Source organism: Nymphalis io, chromosome 16, assembly GCF_905147045.1.
Source record: "Nymphalis io chromosome 16, ilAglIoxx1.1, whole genome shotgun sequence".
Classification (NCBI taxonomy): Eukaryota; Metazoa; Arthropoda; class Insecta; order Lepidoptera; family Nymphalidae; genus Nymphalis; species Nymphalis io.
Genome location: NC_065903.1, coordinates 7836020 through 7859586, shown reverse-complemented (window position 1 = coordinate 7859586; position 23567 = coordinate 7836020). Strand labels below are relative to the sequence as shown.

Here is a 23567-nt window from a genome sequence, read left to right as displayed (position 1 = left end):
AATCGATTGTTTTTATTATCAGACTAACCGACAAAACCCTTTTACTAAGAATTTTACAAACAAAATGATACATATAAATGAGCAAGACAAAGAAGAAGTACAGGAAAACAGCCTTATGCTTAAGCCTCGATGTAACACTGGAACTAAAGCAAAGCCTTAAAAGAAATTGTTCTTATATCAATTTTATAGGGTCATACTGCATAGCAAAAGATGCCTCGGGTTTTCCATGGAAAACCATTGTCTTGCACTTATCTAGATGTGTCAGTTACTAGACAATTACTTGCGCAGTAACAGTAGGCTCGTCCGGTCGGAAAGTAAAATAGACGTTTCAAGATAAATCAGTGATTGTTTGCTAGGTCATTTAGCTTTGCGTACACTGATAAAAGGACAGGGAATAATATAGATCATCCCGATAGTCATGTTGTAAAGATTTTCGTATCGACTGGTGGTAGGGCTTTGTGCAAGCTCGTCTGGGTAGGTACCACCCACTCGTCAGATATTCTACCGCAAAACAGCGGAACTTGGTATTGTTGTGTTTGGCGATGTAAACGATGGTTAACATATCTTACAATGCCAATATCTATGGGCGTAGGTGATCACTTTAGTACCATCAGGTGGCCAATTTACTAATCCGCCATGGCGGATAAATAAATAGTCTGTAAATTCACATTTGTCATTTTATCACTATAAATTTAACTAAAATTTACCTGACATATAATTTTGATAAAATTAAATACTTGATTAAAATTGTAATTACACCGTGGCTTATATTATATTAAACATGGGAAAAAATACTAGAAAGTGTTTAGATAAACGTTAAAATTTAACAAAACCCGAAGTAAAATTTTAAAGAAAAGTTAAAATATAATACAGAGAATAAGATTTCTTGATTAAGTAATATACGAGTAGTTATATAATAATAAAATAAATTATGTATGTTGTGGAAAATTTATTGTTCTCAATTCTTAGTTATAAAAGCTAAGTGAATTTAATTCTAAGGAACTCGGAGATAAATCAATGCGTAGGCTTTGCTAATCAATGATACTCTCGCTATGATGCTACATTACAAAACGGAAGACATTTCCGAATCAGATAATATGCTATTTATATGTAAATATTTAAACTGTAGAATATAATCAATAACAATAATTTGAAAATGTTGCAGTTAAATGTTTTTTTTATTGTTATTTGAAATAAAGATTCAACTATCTATGAGATGGAAAAATTTTAGCTTTTAATATTGATTTGTATAAGTATACTTACTTATGTACTCGCTGTAAATAATAGTTATATATAACTACAGTATTATAGCTTAGAAATATCCTATACGACAAGTGTTTTTATAATAAGACGAAATAGACAAGTAAAAAGTCGTAAAGCCAATCGTTACTTGAATCGTTGCTCAGGGTAAGAACCGGTAAATTAACCAAATCAGTCGATTCTATTTTCCGTATTGTGACCGCGATAATCTTAAAACGAATAAAACCTTTAAATCTATTTCCGATTCAATAGAAGAACCCGTTATCGATAACACGCTTTCGCGTAAAATCGATTCCTACCCCAGATCTCGATACCTTAGCTGATAATTCTTCCGAGTTACACGCGCCACTTTCTTTACAATAGTTTATTTATAAGCGTAAATTCCGCTTAAGCCTGCTAAAGTCACGTTTAATTTCATGCATTTGTTATTACCAAGAGGTTCTTTAATTTTATTCCTTACTTAAAATAATTTGGTAAAGAAATTACGAATTTAAACATAGAATAATATCAATTGATGGAACAAAATAAATGTGGCCACCGAATGGCGGCGATACATTGAGTACCACCGACTATTTCAGACCGTTTAATCAAGTAAGCTTGACTATGTTTACTGAGAATTAACATGGACTTGAATTGTCCCATACTTAAGCCATCCATCCACTGAGTGAGGTGAGCTTTTTTATTTGATGGCTTATATAAGAATGGATACTACTATCATTGTTAAACAAGTCAATATGGCATACGCAACAAAATGTCTACATAAATTTTGATGGACGTATCATCAAGTAAGTCAGACTTAACGGGCCAACGCGCATCGCATCCCAATGATATTCGAGACCCGTACATGTCATTAACGTGGTCGAACGCGAATACACGTAGAAAGTTATAACGTCTTAATAGAAAACGAACAGTCAACTTTCATCGCACCGATATAAATTAGAATTACATAAAAAAAAAATTATTTCGAAAAAGTAAACACTAAAGTTACCATAACGTTATAATATATATAAGTTTTTTTAAAAAAAATTACAAGATGTGAATTATTTTATATTAAGTACCAATTTTATTTTGATATACTACTATATAAGTTCCAAACCTTCCTATAGAGACCCTAGGAGTATAACCTACCTTGTTGCTACTACTACCTATTCGAGCAGATTTTTTTTATTTACTTTGCAAGCAGTTAGGTTAGTATTACATTAAATCAAACAATTATTTCGAATAAGTACTTGAACCAACAAAGTTAAAAGATAGTACAAATATTAGAGCAGTGCAAAACTGATCGAATTCTAAGCAGTTTTAATTATTCTCGTATGACAATTTAAGCAGAAACAGGAAATATGTTGCCAAATAATGATGAATGAAAAATGAATGATGAGCTCCAGCCTACCCCTTAATAAAAAGGAGTCCTCTGCACATTGCAATGTACAATTTACAGGCCGTTAAATACTTTAAATACCGAGTATTTACGATTTTAAAAATTGTCTTATTCGACTGCCATATTTACAAAATGTAATAGTTTTTAATTTATTTAGATACACCCAAATGCCAAAGTTGACAAATCACTTGATCAGTCATCAGATACATTAAGTAAAGATATATGCGAGTATTAGCCCAGTCAGCCTTACACGGGCAACACTATTTATTCTCACCAGACTACTGGTGGTAGAACTTTGTACAAGCTCGTCTGGGTAGGTACCACCCATTCATCAGATATTCTACCGCAAAACAGCAGTACTTGGTATTGTTGTATTCCGGTTTGAAGGGTGACTGAGCCAGTGTAATTACAGGCACAAGGGGCATAACATCTTAGTTCCCAAGGTTGGTGGCGCAGTGGTGAAGAGTAAGCGATGGTTAACATTTCTTACAATGCCAATGTCTATGGGCGTTGGTGACCACTTACCATCAGGTGGCCCATATGCTCGTCCGCCTTCCTATTCTATAAAAAAAAAATCCAATTTAACCACACTAAGAATTTATCGATAGATTGCGAAAAGAAGACGAGATCGAGCCGACCTAATAGCCGAGTTTATACAAATAAGCAGTGACAATTACGATGAGCAACGCGACAAGAATACACATCGAACGGTGACTCTGTGATAAAAAAAGATCAATGTGTATTGACCTCGAGAACAAAATAATGTAACTGTTTGTTGATACCCAATTTCCTATCCAACTACAATCCGAAAGCAACTTCACTAAACCGCCTATTACACCAGTTAATATCATGACTACAATAAAATGGGATTAGATCATAAACTTTCTAGGTTCTATAGTTTCCCTCAGCTTGGACCGATTTCAATACGAATAAAATGCTGTGAGTTGAAGGATTCGTCAATTTTATATTTCATTATTATGAACATTTGAATTGACATCGAGGTCGAAAACCAAAACCAACATATTATGATACATAAAGTATAATGACGGTAACTTATTATAAATCAAGGCTAGTCCAGTGGTAAATATTAAACCTAATACGTCAGGTTTAATAGTAATCATCGAGCTACAATCACAGTTACACACAGTGCTGGTAAGTGGACGAGTAGGGTAATTATTGGAAGACGCTGGCCACGCAGCGAGGGGGCAAGTGAAGCGTAGCTAGCAGACTAACTGTCGATACAGAAACAAATTGTAAAAAAAATTTGAATAATGCAGAAAAGATAAAAAATAAATCCTGCTTTAAAATTTTCTTCCAGCTAGGAGAACGATAAAATTTAGTCATAAACCTCTTATTAATTCTATGTATTTTTATATATTTTTGTGAAACCCTTTTACGTACAGGTACGCAAAATACATAATCAAAATAAAATATTTATTTAAGTATAAAAAAAGTAATCCGCTTTTCATCACTTTAGCAGTCAATTAAAAACATCATGTTTTCATTTACATTGTTGTAAGTATCCTAGTGAGTAGGAGTATTATTTAACTCGAACTATATGCAGTATATAAAGTAATAACAGTAAAATATAATGCTAGAGAAGCAGTAATTTCTTATTCGTTGGAAAAAAAATAAACATAAAAACTGTGCTCAGTGATAAAAATGTGGAGCACGGTGAATGAATCTAGAGAAAATTATGTCTAGAAAGTTTTATCCATCTATCTTAATAACTACGCTCTGAATAAATATACTGTAAATGACATCATTATTATTGCATTTCTCACACTCTTAAAAGGTTTTCAAAGTTCTGTGACGTTAACAAAAAATAAACCATGATTATTTTTTAATAATACGTAACGAAGTCAAATTACAGCAAGTACTTTGTTTCATAATGTTGAAGGTTTTAGCTCTAAGCGTATCTATACTGACATGTTTTATATGTAATAGTATTAGTAAAAATGCCATTTAGTTATATCTATATTAATGTGGAGTGAAACCAGCTTGTTTTAAAATTGTTTGCTTAATTAGGAATTGTATTTCAAATAATTAAATAATACACGATGAAACATTAAAATATTGACGTTGAATCTGTTTGAAGAAAAATGAAGTAGATACGAATATTGTAAATTAGGAAACATTTAAAAATAAATTATCTAATATTCAGTGGCATGTCTCCAAACAATAAATTATAGTGTATTAGCTTCCATTGCAGCAAGTTTTCTCCTTATTTTGTGCGTGGTTGGACGTTATCGATATTTATGGGATCCGAACAAAAGTAGAAAATGTGAACACAAAACTGGTGGGTAATCCTGTCGGCATGACCTTTCGCTTCAAAACTAAGAATAGCGTTAAAGTTCAAAAATATCTTAATCTTTTAAAGAATCACATATATATTTAATCATAAAAAATAAATATTTGGATAAGCAAGAAAAAGTTACAGTAGTAAATTAAATAAACAACAGATTGTAATAAATTTAAATATAAAATATTTCCTAACTAACAAATATTGCAGTTTTGTTAGAAACATTTAAAACGAATTATCAAAACGGCAAATAAAATAGATTTCAATGAATTCAATTCGCCTTTACAAAAAAAATTATAAAACCGTCGTGTGTAGGAACTCTTGTGCTGCGACTCCTCATTGTCAACAACAATGCTCATGCGCAAGTTTCTTGCACAAAAAAAAACACTGTCGCTTCTGTGTCATTCACCTTTAAGGAAATCTATGTTTATAATGCTAAATCGGTTTCTAACGCGATGCATCTTGATTTTTTTTCTAATTAATTTATTTATTTCATTATATTTTTATTTTAAAAATAAGAATTAGCCCAGGTCGAATTTCATTTAGTATTACACAACTGACTAAAATTGTAAAAATATGTTTTACGAGAAAACATGAAAGTTGTTCGCGGTGAATTTTTCCAAATAATTTTGAACATTTCTACCTAAATATTTATAAATGGCTTTTACAATATTAGAACGATAAAAAATAAATAAAACGTATAAATTGATTCGTACAAGTTAACTGTATACTTACATATGGCTAATACTAGGGATTATAAGAACTGCACCTGCAATCAATATGAAGCACTGCCAGTAACCAATTAGACTGTTAATATCCAATTATTATATTTGCCTACGTAATGTCACTAAAATTCATTCAATATCAGCGAAATATACATCAGGTTATTTAGTTATATGACAATGACATATTTTATTTCCAAAAAATTAAAAGCCTCGAGTGATGACCTACCATTAAATTAAAAACTTATAAGTTAGTATGAATATAACTGAAGTTACAGAACGTAAGTATTCAAGTAACATTGGACAATGACGTTCAGTCTTACTTAAAATATACTTTTCAGAGCTAACGTAGGTAATAAAATTATTTAACTTTAATAAAATTATTTATCTCTACAAATCTGACGCAGGTTTCAATATTTAAACAATTAATATTATAATAAAAATTCATTGTAAGGATTTTTTTTGTGATTAACTAATAGAAAAAAATAATTTAATATAAATTTCAAAAAACTTTTTCTCATACAATATTTTTATTTATAATTGCATTTCGTTCAGGTCGTGCGCGTCCGGTTGGAAATGAGGCTGTTTCCGCGACAAAGAGGGTACCTGAGCAGATACGCTCACATAGATTTTACCAGTGGTGTAGTGGTAGGCCACGCTTCTCTGTTCGAAGTGTTTATATTTGTTTTCTTAGCAACGATTTTTTTCGTCTTAAAGTGTATAAATAATAGGCTTTTTTATTCCGCGGTATATGTTCGCTTAAAATGTTTGTTTGTGTAGTAAATATTTTAATTTTTCATAGAACGTTTAAATTATAAAATAACTTATTAAAAGTATACTTAGGTCTAATTAAATATTTTATTTGCAAAAAAATAATAACTGAAACTTTTGAACATAGGTATTTGTTTGAGTAAAAATAATCGGTTCGTCACAATAAATTATTTTCTTATGTTAATTAGAAAATATCTATAGTGCTTACCGTTTAGGCACGCTAATCCTACGTTGCCGAAAAATGTGGTCCATTGTTTCTTGAGTCTTTTCACTTTTGCCGACTGTCCCACAATAAAAATTACAACTTTCACTTGTCTTTATTTCCAACGAGCTCGGAATCACAATTCACAATATACTTATACGCAAATAGTATGTCTATCCGCTCGTGTTTCACAATAAAAAAGTTCACTCACAATAGTTCATTAATCATTCAACAATCATTGAAGTGTTAAGTTATATTTATACAGTCGGTTACGCCGGTGGCTTCTGTTAAAGATATATTTTAACTTTAATACCATTAAAATAGAGTAAAAAATTAACTAAAACTATAATACAACATAAATACTATAAACGATATAATTAATATACTACAATACGAGTATAGTAGTAGGGTGCTTTGTAATTTGCAAAATTAAATGTTATTTATATTTTACATGTTGGCCATCTTACAGACAGTAATCGCTTATAAAATTTAATTAATAAAATTATCTATAGTAGTAGTCCCTACTGCTGCACAGTAGGGAATACTACTATAGATAATTTTATTATTAAACTTCCCAGTAGCTGAGTTTTAATAGCTCAGAATGGTAGTATAATGTAGTTTACTGTTCATGCCTTAGTAATAAAACTTGTCAGACAAATAATTTTGTTTAGTTGTGTTTGCTTGGTTTCAACATTTAAACGTTGTCCCTTAATGAATGAAAAATGCTTATATAAATGTAGCTTTAAGGTACCAAGATGCCATGTTGTGTCACAGCACCTACAGCTAATTTTATAAATTTCTAAACCGACGATGTTACTTTTTTTAAATTTCAATTTCTTTATTTATTTATTTTAAATGAAGCAGGAGATGCCACAAAATTTTCAACATTCGAGTAACAAGCGTAATATGTTTCTATTTGTTCTTTGTTAATAATATGTATAGTTTATATAATTCAATAATAAATCAAGGCAATAAGATGCCTGCCTGTTTTGTAATAATAATTTTCGGTAGGTATAAATCATTTCTGAACTTGAAGTCAAAATATTTTCTTGGTTTCATATGATTTTTCCAGTAAAGCGATATTTATATCTATATCAAATTTGTAAATCACATAAATTAAAAAATAATAATCATGCCTATAACCTTAAAATCACATGAACGAAAGGAAATCGACGCTAACTTCAACCTCTTGTAAGAAAGACAAGATCTGTAAATAGATGAGTAAATCACCAAATATAATATTATCTAAATCTTTCTTTTCGTGATTTAAATAAATAATTTACGTATAATTCAGTCCATTTAGGCTTATTACATAAAAAGATGATATCAACGAAAATAATATTGTTTATTTATCAGCAAAACATATTGTACTTTTATCAACAAATAATTTGATTTTAAAACAATGCAAAAGCTATTTGGATTAAATATTTTACGACATTTTCTAAAATGAACTAGTTAAAACATAATTATATGTCACAATACTATTCGCCGATTTGCCTATTCGTAGCTGGTCAAAAACTGGTCTAGCAGATATGAAGTAAAAGCTTGAAAAACTCTTCACAAAACATAACAGAATACTTATTTATCTATTCAGCTCAATTTCATTTAATTTTATTTAAAAAATCACTATCAGCGATATTTTGTTAACTAACATTATCGATGCAATTCTAACGAAAATCAAAACAAAGTCAAATGCTTTTATTTTTGCTATAAGACACAACATGACGATATTATCGGTAGAAACTTTATTTTGTATTATTATCTCATAAGTGTCATCACATTGTATGTTTCCCAAAAAAATAACTAAATAAATGACATAGGTTGCACTTATAGTAAAGTTTTTACAGGAAATAAAATTTATATCTTTTCTATTACAAATGACCATTACCATGCACATATTTGCACATATTTTAATTTAAAAAGTTAAAGTGATGCATAATCTTAAAGCTATATTACTTTTTTTATAATGAAATACGTTAGAGAGTTTGTATTTAATTCCATTTTTCAATTCGTTATATTTTATTTTTTATAACTTTCATCAGTATATTTTTCTACTTTCTGCAAGATTACTCTAATTCACAACAAAATGTATTATTTAGTAATATATATTATTTAATAATAATAAAATAGACAACCGAATTTAAATCTAAAACCAGCACACATTAATTTTACTAGCTCAAATTTAGTATAAACCCTAACCATATATTTTTAAGTGTAATTTTTCTCACCACTAGAAAATAAAATGAAAGAACTTTTTGTTAATATTTTTAGCTATTGCGCGCGCGATCGTTACAACGCGCTAAGCTTAGGAAGCGTGCAGCTATTCGAGCGCTTTACTGAACACTGGAGTCGCTGTGACGACCGATTTGCTACTAAGAGGGCGATTGGAGAGAGGATCAGTGAAATGTTATCTGTACATTTTACATTGATTATACTACATTTATATGAAAAAACGTAAGAAACATTAACAAGAAAACAACCAAATTTATAATCTCTTATTATGTGTACAATTATTAGATCAGAATAGGAGTATTACAGTAAAATGAAATAATTTTGAAAATCTTGATGAATAGTCTTGATTAATAGTAAGATTACCTCGAAGTATTTTTTAATGTTTACTTAAATACCTACATTAACATTTTATGTGTATAGCAGATATTTCTTTGCTTTGCCTCAAGTTAGGTTAAGGTGCAAATTTGTTTTATGCGAAATATGTAAAACCAATAAAGTTTTAACCTTATTTAATTTAGGTAACATATATAATAAGACGGGTGTCGGGAGTATGTAATACAATTTGAATGGTTATTATAATCATGCGATGCGATTTTTCTCATGATCACGGAATATACATATCAGATTCGTTTATCTGAAGAAAAATATCTACAAAACATTGCATGGTACATTATAATGTGCACGCAATTGCACGTTAATTCAAAAAATACAAGCTAACTAAGTCGGGACTGCGTTCATTATTGTTTGAGACACCGTTTGTTGCACCAGTTTACATACAATTTCATTTTATTAAATCGTAACTGTATGATAATTGATAACTATTGTAATGTATTATTATTTAAACAAAGCTTATGAATTTATCTTTTGTATCGGTTAAATTCGTCGCAAGAAATTGTGTTTTTCATCAAAGATTTATGACTTTTGTGCCATAACCCGCAAGTACCTGGTTTGGTAATAAGTATTTAAACACTTTCGAGTTTTGCATTAAAGTGTTAATCGTGATTTTATGATTAAGAAATTTTTCCATCCCTTAAATCCGCCATATTAGACTATCTTGGAAGTACCAATTAATGTAATATTATTTATAATTGCAATATTATTTTAACAATACAGATCTATATATCCAAAAACATCGGCATATCCAACAACATCAGAACAGCCATGTATTTTTTTTAAAGTATAGGTAGGCGGACGAGCATATGGGCCACCTGATGGTAAGTGGTCACTAACGCCCATAGAAATTAGCATTGTGAGAAATATTAAGCATCGCTTACATCACCAATGCGCCACCAATTACTAAGATGTTATGTCCCTTGTGCCTGTTACACTAGCTTACTCGCTCTTCAAACCGGAACACAACAATACCAAGTACTGCTGTTTTGCGACAGAATACTGATGAGTATTCGAATACTTATGAGGTAGCTACCCAGACGAGCTTGCACAAAGCCCTACCACTAGTAAAAACTTGACGTAGGCTCGTTTTTTTAATGTGTGCTAAGCCCAAAGTATGTAGCTATCATTTGCGTTTTCTCGGATTGCCTTTCTATTATAGTAGGAGAAATACTTCACTTCGAGTCTATCACGGGAATGGAGTGTAGAGTTAAGGGAAAATATCTCATACTATGGGTCTGAACAAAATGTCTACCAAAATGTAATTAAAAACGAATTAAGGGTTCTAATATCCATAAATTGCCTGGCTATTGTAGCCAGACACGGACTTAGATATCCAAGGCCTCTAGCAGATCAAGCCTTCGAAATTCGATCAAGTGCGAGTCGGATTACGGATTTGCTTAAGATGTTGTTGGTTACGAACTATAATGATTTTATGATGCCTCGGTCAAACCCTTGCCCAGGCTTTGCCCACATGGTTTGATAGGCACTTTTATTGACCTCGATTAGGATTGTAACATACCCAATGCCTGGGCGCCTTAGTCATTTTGACATTTGCCTCATTTCGAAGCAGAGTTTATTCCCCTAGGCAGGCCTAGGGGCATAAATTCGGGACTGTAGCTAGAGAGTATTACATTTATGTGTTTATTATAGTAGTATAGTTGGAACTTATAAATTAATGAATATAATAATTTGAAAATAGCGCCTTCTAATGGCGGGTGTTTATGTTTCTACCTCCAAATCTGTTTTACTTACAGAGTATTCGAAGATTCCTTCAAATTTCACCCTCTAGCTCCGGCAGCGCCAAAAAAAAATTATACGTCTGGAAGGACACTTTTTATACAAAGAAATAGATACTTCTCCTTACCTTTCTTACACCCCATAATCGATGGAATCGAGCTAACTATTATTGTTGTAAGCAAACCGACGAAATGATGAATCTACCAAATAAAAAGCGTGCTTTGTATGGATATCAATCATTTACTCGTCTTATTTTCATTGTACAATTTATTTCAATAATGTGTCGTTACAAAGATAAGCGCTCCAGTTATATTTAGATACCGTTACAAACAACTAGACTTGATTAGGTAAAAATTATTAAATTATTTATCAGTAACCTCTTGTCGTATAAATGTGTAGGTTTCATTAAATTACAATTTAAATATTTTATACGTACCTACATAAACTACAAATAATTATTTCTTAGTCTGTAAATTCAATTATATTTTATTGGTAACTATTTTTTAAATAATCACATGAATGATGAACCTGACATCTTACAAATTCTGAATTTAAAATAATTTATAAAATTGTAATCTTATGTACCCACTATAGTATAAAGTAGCATTTTAATGTGTTAATAGAGTAAATAAAATAAGGTTACATCACACAAAAAAAAAGGTTATAGCATTACATCACGAAAATTATCCACCTACCACAAAAGGTTTTTTTTTTAATATTTTTATATGGTATTCGCTAAGAAAGTGCAGATCGTGTATGATCTAAATAATGTAAACCTGTTAATTAAAAACGGCTATCGCGTCCATGCAGGTGAGCGAGGCGGTCGGTGTTCCTGTTTTTTATTTATAATACGTTAATGACAAAATTATGACACTTGCTGAATACAGTTAAATATTTATTTATTTATTTTGAATAATTAATACATAACTACAATAGTATTAAACTGTGTCGTACAAAATAGCTTTGAAATCAAGTGGAGATGCAGGAGTTGTCTTGGTGTGTAATTTCTTATTTTTACTATATCTTTAAATAAAATGCCCTGTATTCATTAAGTTCCGCCGCTATCTATCTAAATGCCCGCGCAACTGTCTTTTGCATTGAAATTAATCTTAATAGATTATCGTACGTTAAAAATTAGTAATATTGTATTGTACTAAATAAAAAAAATACTATGAACATGTCAATCATTCAATCTGCCGCCTTTCGTTGATATAGTATATATTATGCGAGCACCTTTTGCATGTGCAACGAGGCTGTTTAGTGTTCTAACCCTGCGGCCACACTGTCGGGATTCAGCGGAGGTTAGCTTTATCGCAACATGTCTGACCAAAGTGTTCATTACATGACACACATTAACACTATCGGTAATTTAGTACACATCAAAAAGTTTTTTCCGTCAAACTTTATTCCCGAACACCATATGCCAACGTTGGACACTAAACGTGGACAGGAACATCGTCGGTGACCGAACACAAAGTATTTATCTTGAATGCCCGACACGAATATTCGTGAAGAGAGGCACTCGTTGGATATTGCTTATGACATTTTTTTAATTTATGTTACATAAGTGTTTAGAAATAAAACGTCATTGATTAGAATAAATATTTGTTATGATGCTTTAAACTCATTTAATAATGGTTTTGTTCACATAAGACAATAATGATTACAAATCATTTTAAAAATTGTACAAATATAATCCTTAACCATAATAAAATATGGCTAACATTAACTATTCTTTTTTAAAGCAAACAAAATAAAACTGAAAACGCGAAATAAGTTTGATTTTGTCACAAAAATGTTTGTTAATTTTACTTTTTTACAAATATTAGTTACCATACCTATGTAATTAATATTTTTCTTAATACTATGAAAATATAATAAATATTATCATGCTTAATCTACTAAATTAACCCTCAATTGTCCTCAAATGTGAGGTGACTTAGACAAGTTTTAGCTTGAACTTAGAACTCCTTATGATAAAGAACCAATTAAAAAAAAATTAGTAATTTAATGAAAAATGCTTCCTTTTTTATTTAAAATCTCTTAGCATATTCTTTAAACTAGTGTGACCTTAAACCCAAAGATTCTTTACATTACGTAAAATGTTAAAATATTTCCTCAACCCTTAAGGAAGTGTTATTTTTCCCCAACCAATGTATACAAAAACAGTAGAATAAGAATAAACAATACCAAACTGTGGTCCAGAGTCATGTCTTTGTCTCTTTACACAGCTTGTGGGCACCACAGGTGGCAGTCTTGTTGGATGGTTTACACCTATCTCACCATTTCCAAAACATCCAATAATTCTTGTGTTTGGGAAAACTGCTCGGAAACATTCTTGTTCCCATTTATGTTTCTGATCCCGACCCACACAGGAGAGTTTGATTACAACACTGTACTCAAATTTGGGAACTTTCTTTGAGAACTGTAAAATTTTTTTAAGTATTTTTAATAAAGATTTTAGAGATAGCATGTCGTGCCAATCCTATTTGAAAATGAAAATAGTTACCAATGTATAATAATAAAGTAGTTTGTTTACCTCATTAATAGCCTGCTGTATTTTAGCCTTTGTCCAGTCTGATGACTCAAGAATGAAAGAAAACATTTCAAAATTGTACTCATTGCATGGAGATTCCTTTGGGATAGTAAATAAGCCCATTGAGATCAAGTTTTCACTAATGAAGTCATTCCCTTTATTAACACTTTCAACAATTCCGTCTATGTCCCTCTGTTCAAATATTGTATCCTCAATGATACAGCCTCCTAAAGCATAAGGTATATTGGGTTGCCTAGAAAAATTAACATTTAATTTTAATTAAACACAAAAGCTATTTTTTATTTGACATCAATTACATTGAAAACAGCTTAATATACAACTAGAAATTTTAATAAGTCATAGTGCTAAAATAATAACAGAAGATACATTTATATTAAGCATGTTATAATTTATTTATTGTATATTATAATTTTTATTATTATTTTTGTACATATTAAGTTTTAGCCATTAATAACATTTTCTAACTTACAGTAAAAATTTAAATATAAATATTTATATGTAGCATATATATATATATATAATAAAAATTTATATGTAGCATTATATGTATATTACAAGAAATCATAAAAAAATACTCTCTGATATGTGTTTAAAACAGTCTGCAAATAAAAAAGAAATGATACTTACACATCCTTTAAATAATTTAAAAAAACAATATCCTCAACAGATCTCAATAGATACTTATCAGTAACATATACGAGGACTCCTTTTAAGGTTCTATCTTTTGCTATTTCATCCACAACATTATAGAAGTCATCTTGCATATTACCATTTGACTTTAAGTTTATGGTATGAAACTTCACACTGGGTATTACTGGAATATATAATCCCCCAATGAATGGAAGTGATTTGAGATTCGTAAGTGTGTGTTCAAATGTCACAGACTGTGGAAGAGGCATATATGTAATGTAATCTGATCTGATAATATTCATACAGTCCTTTGGAGCACAGCTGATTTTATGTACCACATCAATCACTGAAAAAAACAGTTGTTTATGAAAGAATTAGAATTTTAAATACAATTTAAGCATAATAATACATTTTTGCAACTTACAACAATGTTCCTTTTTACATGGTTGAGGGCATGGACTTGGTTTAATCAACTTACACTGACAGGACATATTAAACCCAGATGTATTAACAAAAGCCATAACTACCAATGGATTATTGTAAAACTTTCCGGATTGCTTGTAGACAGTTCCACATGTTAAAGAATGAGTCCGAAAGTCTGTTACAAAGTCTCCTGGACTTAACTGCTCTCTCCTTAATGTTTGCACAGCGGAATTCCATGTAGTACAAACAAGTTCACAGAGCTGCTTGTCTTGCCATGATAAATTACTAAGTATTTGCTTAACAACAATATAGTTTTGAATTACTTTGTCTACTAAATTACTACTACACTTTAAGGGTTCTTCTTGTCTTACAAGATGTTTTTTGTTTATATGTGCAGAAATATGCTCATCCAACGGTACTTTAACACATTTAACACTCACAACTTCACTCACAACAGCTTCAGTATTCTCATTGTCTTGCTCCCCCGATCCCGAGTATGTAACGTTCAGGGAGTTGGCGGACATGTCTGTTTTGTTAAATTTCTGTCACAATCTCATCATCACTACCACGACGAATAGGATCTCCTTTTAACAAGGCCAAAATAAAACAATACAAATAAACAAAGAAAAATAACAAGTAGTATCCAATGTAGACCATAACATCCCTAAGATGTTTTTTAAGTTGACCTCTGTTATGAATTTCAGCAGGATCATATGCTCCTAAATTTCCTTGTGGTATCGTAAAGTACTCAAACGTCAAATAAATAAACATGGGTAAATGAAACAAAAAAAGAATGACATGACCATGGAGAAGTAACAAAATAGTAAGAAACGTATGAGCGATATATTTAGGTAGCAACCAATAATTAAGTCTTTCGCAGCACTCTTGAGCATTCAAGTAATCGCATTCTAAATCAGATAATGTTATTATATAGTAAACTAAAAGAAATAATATAGCACCATTATCGATCAGAGCCAAAAAAAACAATAAAGTTTCAGCCAATATCATCACTATTTCTGCTATTACTGAGCGATTTTAAAAAAGATGTCACTCGAATACCCCTATAATAATTTTTTTAAGGAACCACAATTCAGAATTCAGTTTTACTAAAATAAAATATAAATTTCGAGATTTTTTTTAATTATCAAAGAGTATAAATTCACGTTAGTTATGGACGTTTTGTGAGTGTTGCTATTTCGACTATATAGCCTCTAGGAAAGACAATATTTATCGTTAATAGTATCGAAACAGATATTTCAGTTAGAAACATTTTAATATTAAATTCAATAGCAACATTTAAAATAGTGGTATTTTTTATATCATATTTAGGCGGATGTACAAGCGGACCACCTAGTAAATAGTTACCAATGTCCATAGACATTGGAGCTGTAAGAAATATTAACAATTACTGACATCGTCAATACCCCCACTAAATTATCCTTAGGGAACTAAGATGTTATGTTCCTTGAGCCTGTTAGTTATACTAATTTCACCCTTCAACCCGGAACAATACTACAATACTAAGTACTGCTGTTTGACAGTACAATAATTGATACAATTAATTTTTGAGTTTCACCAAATTTTTACATTGACACAGAATAGCAGCATATGACCGACCCTGCTTCTCACCTACATCAATGATTTATCTGTGAATTAGATCTTTCTTAAATGATTAATATGATTCCCTTATTGCATGGAAACATTGGTGAAGCTTTCTCGAATACCTCTGCACCCGTGTACAGAGTATCTGTTATCGAGTACGTCTACGCGATGATCGTGTAACGTTCGCCCGATGCCACTGAACTTTTTCAAAATTACTAATTAATAATTTATTGATAACATAGTAACTTCATTGTCCTTTATTTAACGATATTAAATTTATACCAAAGGAATTATTTATTAAACTCTTTAATCTTGTAATAAATAATTATGGTAACATGCTGTATTTGAATCTAGTAGAATACAATTAATTTATTCTTATTTAATGTTTTGCGAATGAAACAATAAATAAAATTCCATATACCTATAGTTAGTTTAGCAATCCTATTAGATTGTTGCTCGTTGGGCCAGCGGTCGGGATCGCTTAATGTTAACAGTAACAGCCTGTGAATGTCCCACTGCTGGGCTAATGCCTCCTCTCCCTTCTTGAGTAGAAGGTATGGAGCTTATTCCAACACGCTGCTGCAATGCGGGTTGGTGGAATACACATGTGGCAGAATTTCAGTGTAATTAGACACATGCAGGTTTCCTCACGATGTTTTTTTAATCAATTATAACCACAAATTAAGCACATGAAAATTCAGTGGTGCTTGCCCGGGTTTGAACCCACAATCATCGGTTAAGATTCACGCGTTCTTACCACTGGGTCATCTCGGTAATGTTACCTGCACCTATTATACGTATAATAGTCCTCCAGACCGAAAGGGAAAAAACGACATTACATACATTCTTCGAAACGTATGTTAAAATAATACCTAATGAGAAAGGGTTTTCCGTCTATTGGCACTTAATTTCCGTAAAAAAAGATTAAAACTATATTAGTGTATTTTATAGTTTATAGTATATATAATATATTTTATGTTTAGTAAGAACTACAATAAAAATGTTTTACACCGTATACCAAGATTATTTTACTATCGTCTTATACACATTGAAAAAATATATTATTTTCTAATTTTTTTTCTTCAATTTATGTCTTAGATGCATCACTTCATTACGGCAGCATTATATTCTAAGAAATCAAAATTTTGTATATAGACGAACTTTTTAATATATAGCTCTCAAGACAGGCTTTTTTCGATATTAAAATAAAACAACATTTATGTCAAAACTTTTTTTCAACAATTCCTTATTACTAGTAAAGGCTTGGTAATTATTTACAAGGCTTCATTATACGGCAAGGTAAAAAATTATTAAAATGTACAGAATCACTAATCAATACAATCTTATCACATGACTATAATATTGGGTCTGTCACAGTCAACATCTGACTCTTAACATGGTAGAGTAATTTATATAAAATATAATTATGAAGGTGATTACATGAGAATACGCAATATGTACGGTTAATACAAGCAATATAACGAAGCCAGTTACACTATCCATAACTATATTAAACCGCTAAAATTATTCAAATTTAGCACTGTATATCACTTCGGAATAAAAACTATTAGAAAACAAATGTTAAAACTCTCCTACAATAATTACAACAATAACAAATATGCAGATAGATTACATACATATATATCAAAACTTTAATCTCACTTAATATCTTCTTGTTAAATATAAATTTAAACTAACCCTCCAAAACTTATAAACCAAACACACTTAATTAACGAAAGTTAGATCGTGTTTCAAACATTTTCCTTATAAGAATAATATTTTGTTAAATGGATAGGTACAATTTTGATGAGCAATTAAATTTAACAAATATTTTTATTAAAATTATTATTAATTCACTTAGATTATGGAATATTACTTAATTTTAGTAAAGCAATAAAAACATTTGAATGACTATCTGTTACTTCCAAAGTTTCGTTTTCGTTACAATGTTAAGTTATAAGTTTTCTTTAATTATTATTATTGTTCTGTTAACTTTGAATGGCTCAAATTAATATTGACTTTAAATCATATAAGTTTTAAATACAATAACTTACAAATATAGCACCATACCATATGTGAATGTACTTTAAAATTATATTATTTCTTAAAGTACTATCACATATTACCCACCAACATACATTCACACCACTGGCGAAAGAAACCTAACATTATTAAAAATAAACTACATACATGGAAAATATTCTTTTTAAATTTCAAACTATTAAACATTGGCACATTGAGGCAGCAAAGCCATATTCGTTGTCGTAATCGGTTTTTTATTATTAAAAAATATAAATGCAAATAATGGCATATTTAATTCCGATTCACGAATAATTTTGATTCGGAACAAAACTAAAATGAACGCAATTACACGAAAGCCTAATTATTATATCTGAACGAAATCGAAATAAAATACGAAGGTACTCTAATGAGGGTTTACAAATAAATAATACAACGAAATCCTATGCAAACATTCCTTATATTGTTTAAGAATAATTATTATAGATAAAGGTGCACCTATCCTAAGCTTTAGACAATACACTGGAATGATACTTTTTCAAGAATGTTACGTTCATACAATATTTATAATAATTTTTTTAGATTATAATAAATATTAAACAAATTAGGAAAAGAACATTTTATTGAATCATTTAAACAACACTAACTTATGAAGGGTCTAAACTTAAACAATAAGTGGAAGTTGTAGGTATAATTTATAAACAATGAATTAGGAATGCTTGCATATGATTTTGTATGTGTGGAGCCGGCTCCCTATATTAACTAAATGATTCATATCTAATATTGTTCCCGAGCTGGTCCCACCCATGACGATGACTTGTGAATATGCATTTTGCTCTCTCATTTAACAGTTATTATGAATTCTTTGTAAGCCCGAGAGATCGTAAGTATAACAATTTGCAATTCAACAAGACTGGAATGTCATTTACTGATTTGGGAAATTAGTAAAACATGCAAAAGAGATAGTTTAAATACATAAACGTCATTGTGTTGAAAAATAAAAGTCAAATGATTTTAATGATGAACCATCTCTAAGGACACATAATATCCCTTATGATAATTTTTTTCCCCTAAGTTTTAGTCATCGGGCGGAATGCAGTTATCCACAACTATGTTGAGTATTATTATTAAACTTTCATTATATACATAAGTAGATATGCCTCAGTAAATAAATGGATTTATCATAAATATGTGAGCCAAGAATGTCACTGCACACGTGTTGGTGACTGACGCTTAACACTCACTAATAAATAAAACACAAATCACTTAATATAATTTAACCACTAGCAATACAAACAATCGTATATTAAGTACCAAATATTATAACGTCCAGTTCTCTCATCACTGCAAACACTATGTGTTTTATGAAAATAAGCCTAAGTTTATGTCTAGTCCTTACTAAGTCACCATCCTGGAAGAACGTGTCACTGCACGAGACTAGCGTTTTTTACGTTAATCGCTACCCAGTAGCTTTTCAATAATTCTACTTTTTTAAACTAAACACTAACCGCCGAGAGTTCATTGGCGATATTGGGAGTACGAAAACTTGAAAAAAAATCATGTAGACGAAGATTCCTCTGACTTACGACATTATGGTGTATTAAGAGATCATAGTTTATGTATCGTTAGAGAGCGCCACTTCAATGCGATAAACAGGCGAGCACGGGTCAGGTAGCGTCAAACTCGATCTTGTCCCACGAGTAGTGCTTGAGCGCCGGTCGCGGCGCCGGACGGGCCGGCACGCCGCCCAGCACCGGGTCGCACTGCGGCATGTGGCCCCGTCTGAACAGATTCGGAATTAGCTCATGGTTCATATAGTCGTACGTATCGCTGTCGACGTTCATATTTGAATTTAGATCGAAATCTTTGAAGTCAAACTCGCAAGACCGCTCATCGAAGGAATGGTGATGCGTGTCCTCGTTTTGTAAAGATGGTAATGATAAATCGTTCATATCTTCAAAGCCAGTTCGTGTATGATCTAAGATGTCTCCATTTGTGAGCGCGGTCATGCTCATTCTCTCGGGTACGTCGTCGTCGATGTCCATGGCGACGTGAGTATCCCCGGCTAGTAATCTACCGAAGAAGTCGTCATGATTGTCAGACGTCGAATCCGAATTACAGAAATTAGCATTAAATTCGCTATTTGCTAATAGATCGACATTCAAATCCGAATCGATGTCGGTAACGGTGTGATCGACGTCACATCGACTGGTAACCGAATTTAAATCCGCATGATTCATAATTTCATTTTCGATGTCATTAAGTTCTCTCTGCAACTCGTCGGCTGCGAGCGAGTCGCGAACGTGAGAATCTCCAAGTATTTCATCACTAAGTACATCGGTTGGTGTGAATTCACTAGAACCAGCAGTGAGGTAGCCGGTATCGAGTGATCGGTTCGGAGTTACTTCTCCGACTGCCGAAGCCGGAAGCTCTCCATTTTCTACAAGTATTTCAAGGACGTCATCCATAATCTGACTATCTTCGGCACTATCGTGTATAGAAGTGGCGACCACAGCATGCGATACCGGCGGCAACGGTGGCGGCGGCGGCGGCGGCGGAGGAGGCACGGGAATACTATGCTCGGGCTCGTAGTGTGTTGTCGGAAGAATAGCAATCGGGACAACTTTTACACCATTTAAAATATATGCCGAATTTCCTGACTTCGACGAGGTAACATCAGCGCTCACCTCACCCGTGGCGGTCGGTGGAGTGACAGTAAACAGACGAAGAAATCGTTCAGGTGCGGCGTCGGAAGCCGCAATAACGTAACGCGGCGGAGGCGGTGGCGGTGCGGGGTGCTGTTGTAATGCATCGAGTTTCGCTCGTAACTGCGTGACGCACAAGTGCGCCTGAATGAGCCTTCGTCTCTGATCACTAGCGGCCGCGCCGGTGGCTTCCCTTCTAACCGCCTCGAGCTGTTGCCTAGACTCTTCGAGTTGGCGCTCGAGCTCCTCTATAAGTCGGCGTTGCGATTGCACTATATCCTCGGAAGGCTCGGATTCAGCCTTCGATTCCGGCGACGCGACGGACACCGGTGACCTAGGCGCCTCCTCTTGCATCTCTAAGAGGTAAGGACGCAAGCGATCGATCAACTGCGGCTTGGGTCCGGATACGCGAAGGTTGCGCCTCTTGCACTCTGCGCGCAGGTCCGACACCTTCATGTCCTCGAAGCGAGCCAATGAGATGGTGGGCAGAGAGGCGGCCGCGGGCGGCAGCGGCGGCGGCGGCGGCGCGCCCAGCGCGTCGGACGAGTCGGACGCGGCCGGCGACGGTGCCGGCGACGAGGGCAGCGTCAACTGCAGCAGCAGCTGTTGCTGTTGGAGGAGCAACTTGTACGGTGTCTCCACTGAGCCCGGAGGCGACGACGCCTTCTGGGCGTTCGGCGGCCCTTTGTACTCGTGAAATTTAAAACGGGATTTTAGCTGCTTATTCTGTTTTGTCTTCTTACGTTTCGTCGGATCTTTGCCGGGTGCAGGATGCTGAGAAGAAGATGTACTACTGACTGGCGAAAGTGTCGAGGGCGGCGACGGCGAAGGCGATACCTCCTCTGAAGGCCCGCAATACGAAGATGGATGCTGAGGCCGACCGGAGGATCCTTCGCTTGTGGCTTTAAAAGCTAGAATTCCGCTTTTTACAGCAGTTTCAATGTTTTCTTCTGTATGTAGTATATTTTTTTTTATGAGTTCAAGTGGACCGGGTCGATGCGACAATTGATCATTCAGTTGATCTGCCAAACGCGCCTTTTTAAGCATTCTTTGCTTCTCCGCCAAACTTGGATCTACATGGCTTTCCTGAAAATAAATGTATCGATTAATGTTTTATATTTTATGATTTATATAATAATATTATTTATTTAGTTATATTAAATAAACATTAACCTGTTCTAATATATGTCTCCTTTCCAATTCTTGACGATCCGGTCGACTCTGAATCTTAGCTTTTAACAAATCTCCCGTTTTTGCTCTTTCCAACTGCATTCTTTGTTTAAAATACGCTGGTGGCGTTTTTAAAGCTGTAAGTAAGATTACGGATTAAAATATTTTAGACATTTCAATAATTAGCTTTAATTTTCTCGTACTTTATAACAACAAAAATGTTGATTTCTTTGCCAATCGGTTAGAAAATCTCATTAGCCGCGGCATTTAAGCCCGTAAATAAAATTCCTTCGCCCACGCGCAAGCTGCGACGAGAGCGTAGCTGCGCAGGCGTTTGGGCGCCTAACCAAGACTCGTCATTTACATGATTAGTTGATTAGTAATTGTTCTGTTACAGTACTTTTTATTACCATATTGTTGATAAATCAAGAACTTGAACACTTACGTGGCATAATCCCTTGGGCCACCAACTGGTTGATCGGACGCCGCATCATCAACTTAACTTTTAACGCTGAAAGACAAAACAAAATTAAATGATACGAAATATAGTTAAGTTCATTAATCTTATTCAATTATGTAGACTTTTCCTCAATATTATTGACGCTTTATATAAATTGTTTTTCCTGTTTATATTAATTGAAATATTTAAATTTTATACGTAAGTACAAGCAAAAATATGGCCCCGACCGCGGTATCGTTGGCCACCGCATTTATTATATCATAAGTGTTTAATAGCTAACCGAAAGAATGAATAAGAGCTATGACGGTCCAGATCCAGGTGACGAACTTTGACGTAACATGCAAAGTAATGTGGACGTCGATACGTCGATCGATACATTACGATAATATTGATATAGATGGCAAATGGGCGTGGGCGCATACAGAACTATATTCTTGTTTGCTGTAGACGAGCAAAGAGCAGAGAGACGGGCGGACATCGTTGGCAAAGTGCCAATATAAATAAACACTGCACAAGGAAACTAGTGTTATGCCGCGACCGTATTACAGACGAAACATTCACTACCAGTGGGCCGAATATTGTGGGTTACTGGGCGTTAACATTCGCTTCGATTTCCTTGAGCATTCACTTATGAAAATATTTCAGTCTTTCGAACCTAAGCATTCTGCCACTATTTTTTATATATAAAATGACGTGGACAGCCATTGCAATATATTATTTTAAAACTTAACGATGTCGTTAGCTACTATATTTTTCGGGAGTCATAATGTACGTCATAAATATTTTTATCGCCTTTGATAAAAAAATTATTAAGATAAAGAAAATATATTAAAAGACTACGGTGTCAATTCAGTCATTTGATTATGTTACGTGAGCCGTAATATATAGTTCAATGTGTACGAGATGGTACCGACGGAGAGACGGCTTGTTTATTGGCGATGCACGCGCAGACAGGCGGAGACGCAAGTATGGCCGGATGTGAACGTTGCGCGCCGCATTCTGAT

The 23567-nt window shown here is 32.9% G+C and overlaps 4 protein-coding genes across 11 annotated transcripts in view; all 4 read right to left on the bottom strand.

The window, feature by feature from the left end:
- Nucleotides 1–8892, bottom strand: part of LOC126774210 (heparan sulfate 2-O-sulfotransferase pipe) — a 61483-nt gene extending 52591 nt beyond the window's left edge. Inside the window, exons 1-2 of the mRNA XM_050495624.1 lie at nt 8864–8892; nt 6642–6919 (exon numbers count right to left, since the gene is read on the bottom strand). Of these exons, the coding sequence (XP_050351581.1) occupies nt 6642–6685 (44 nt within the window). The 5' untranslated portion in view covers nt 6686–6919; nt 8864–8892. The remainder of the gene's footprint in view (nt 1–6641; nt 6920–8863) is intronic.
- A 4108-nt stretch (nt 8893–13000) lies between these two features.
- On the bottom strand, nt 13001–15131 carry LOC126774206 (uncharacterized). Its single transcript, XM_050495619.1, has 4 exons — nt 14609–15131; nt 14182–14530; nt 13537–13786; nt 13001–13422 (listed from the first exon to the last, which is right to left on the bottom strand). The coding sequence occupies exons 1-4, from the start codon at nt 15129–15131 to the stop codon at nt 13123–13125; spliced, it is 1422 nt and encodes a 473-aa protein (XP_050351576.1). The 3' UTR covers nt 13001–13122.
- Nucleotides 15132–15141: 10 nt separating this feature from the next.
- LOC126774256 (protein cornichon homolog 4) lies at nt 15142–15615 on the bottom strand. Its single transcript, XM_050495691.1, has one exon. The coding sequence runs from the start codon at nt 15613–15615 to the stop codon at nt 15142–15144; it is 474 nt and encodes a 157-aa protein (XP_050351648.1).
- Nucleotides 15616–17425: 1810 nt separating this feature from the next.
- Nucleotides 17426–23567, bottom strand: part of LOC126774169 (phosphatidylinositol 4,5-bisphosphate 5-phosphatase A) — a 34647-nt gene continuing 28505 nt past the window's right edge. For all 8 annotated transcript variants that reach the window (XM_050495548.1, XM_050495554.1, XM_050495552.1 and 5 more), the window contains 3 exons: nt 22549–22614; nt 22107–22240; nt 17426–22019 (listed from right to left, as the gene is read on the bottom strand). In XM_050495548.1, coding sequence (XP_050351505.1) covers nt 19896–22019; nt 22107–22240; nt 22549–22614 — 2324 coding nt within the window. In that variant the 3' untranslated portion in view covers nt 17426–19895. The remainder of the gene's footprint in view (nt 22020–22106; nt 22241–22548; nt 22615–23567) is intronic.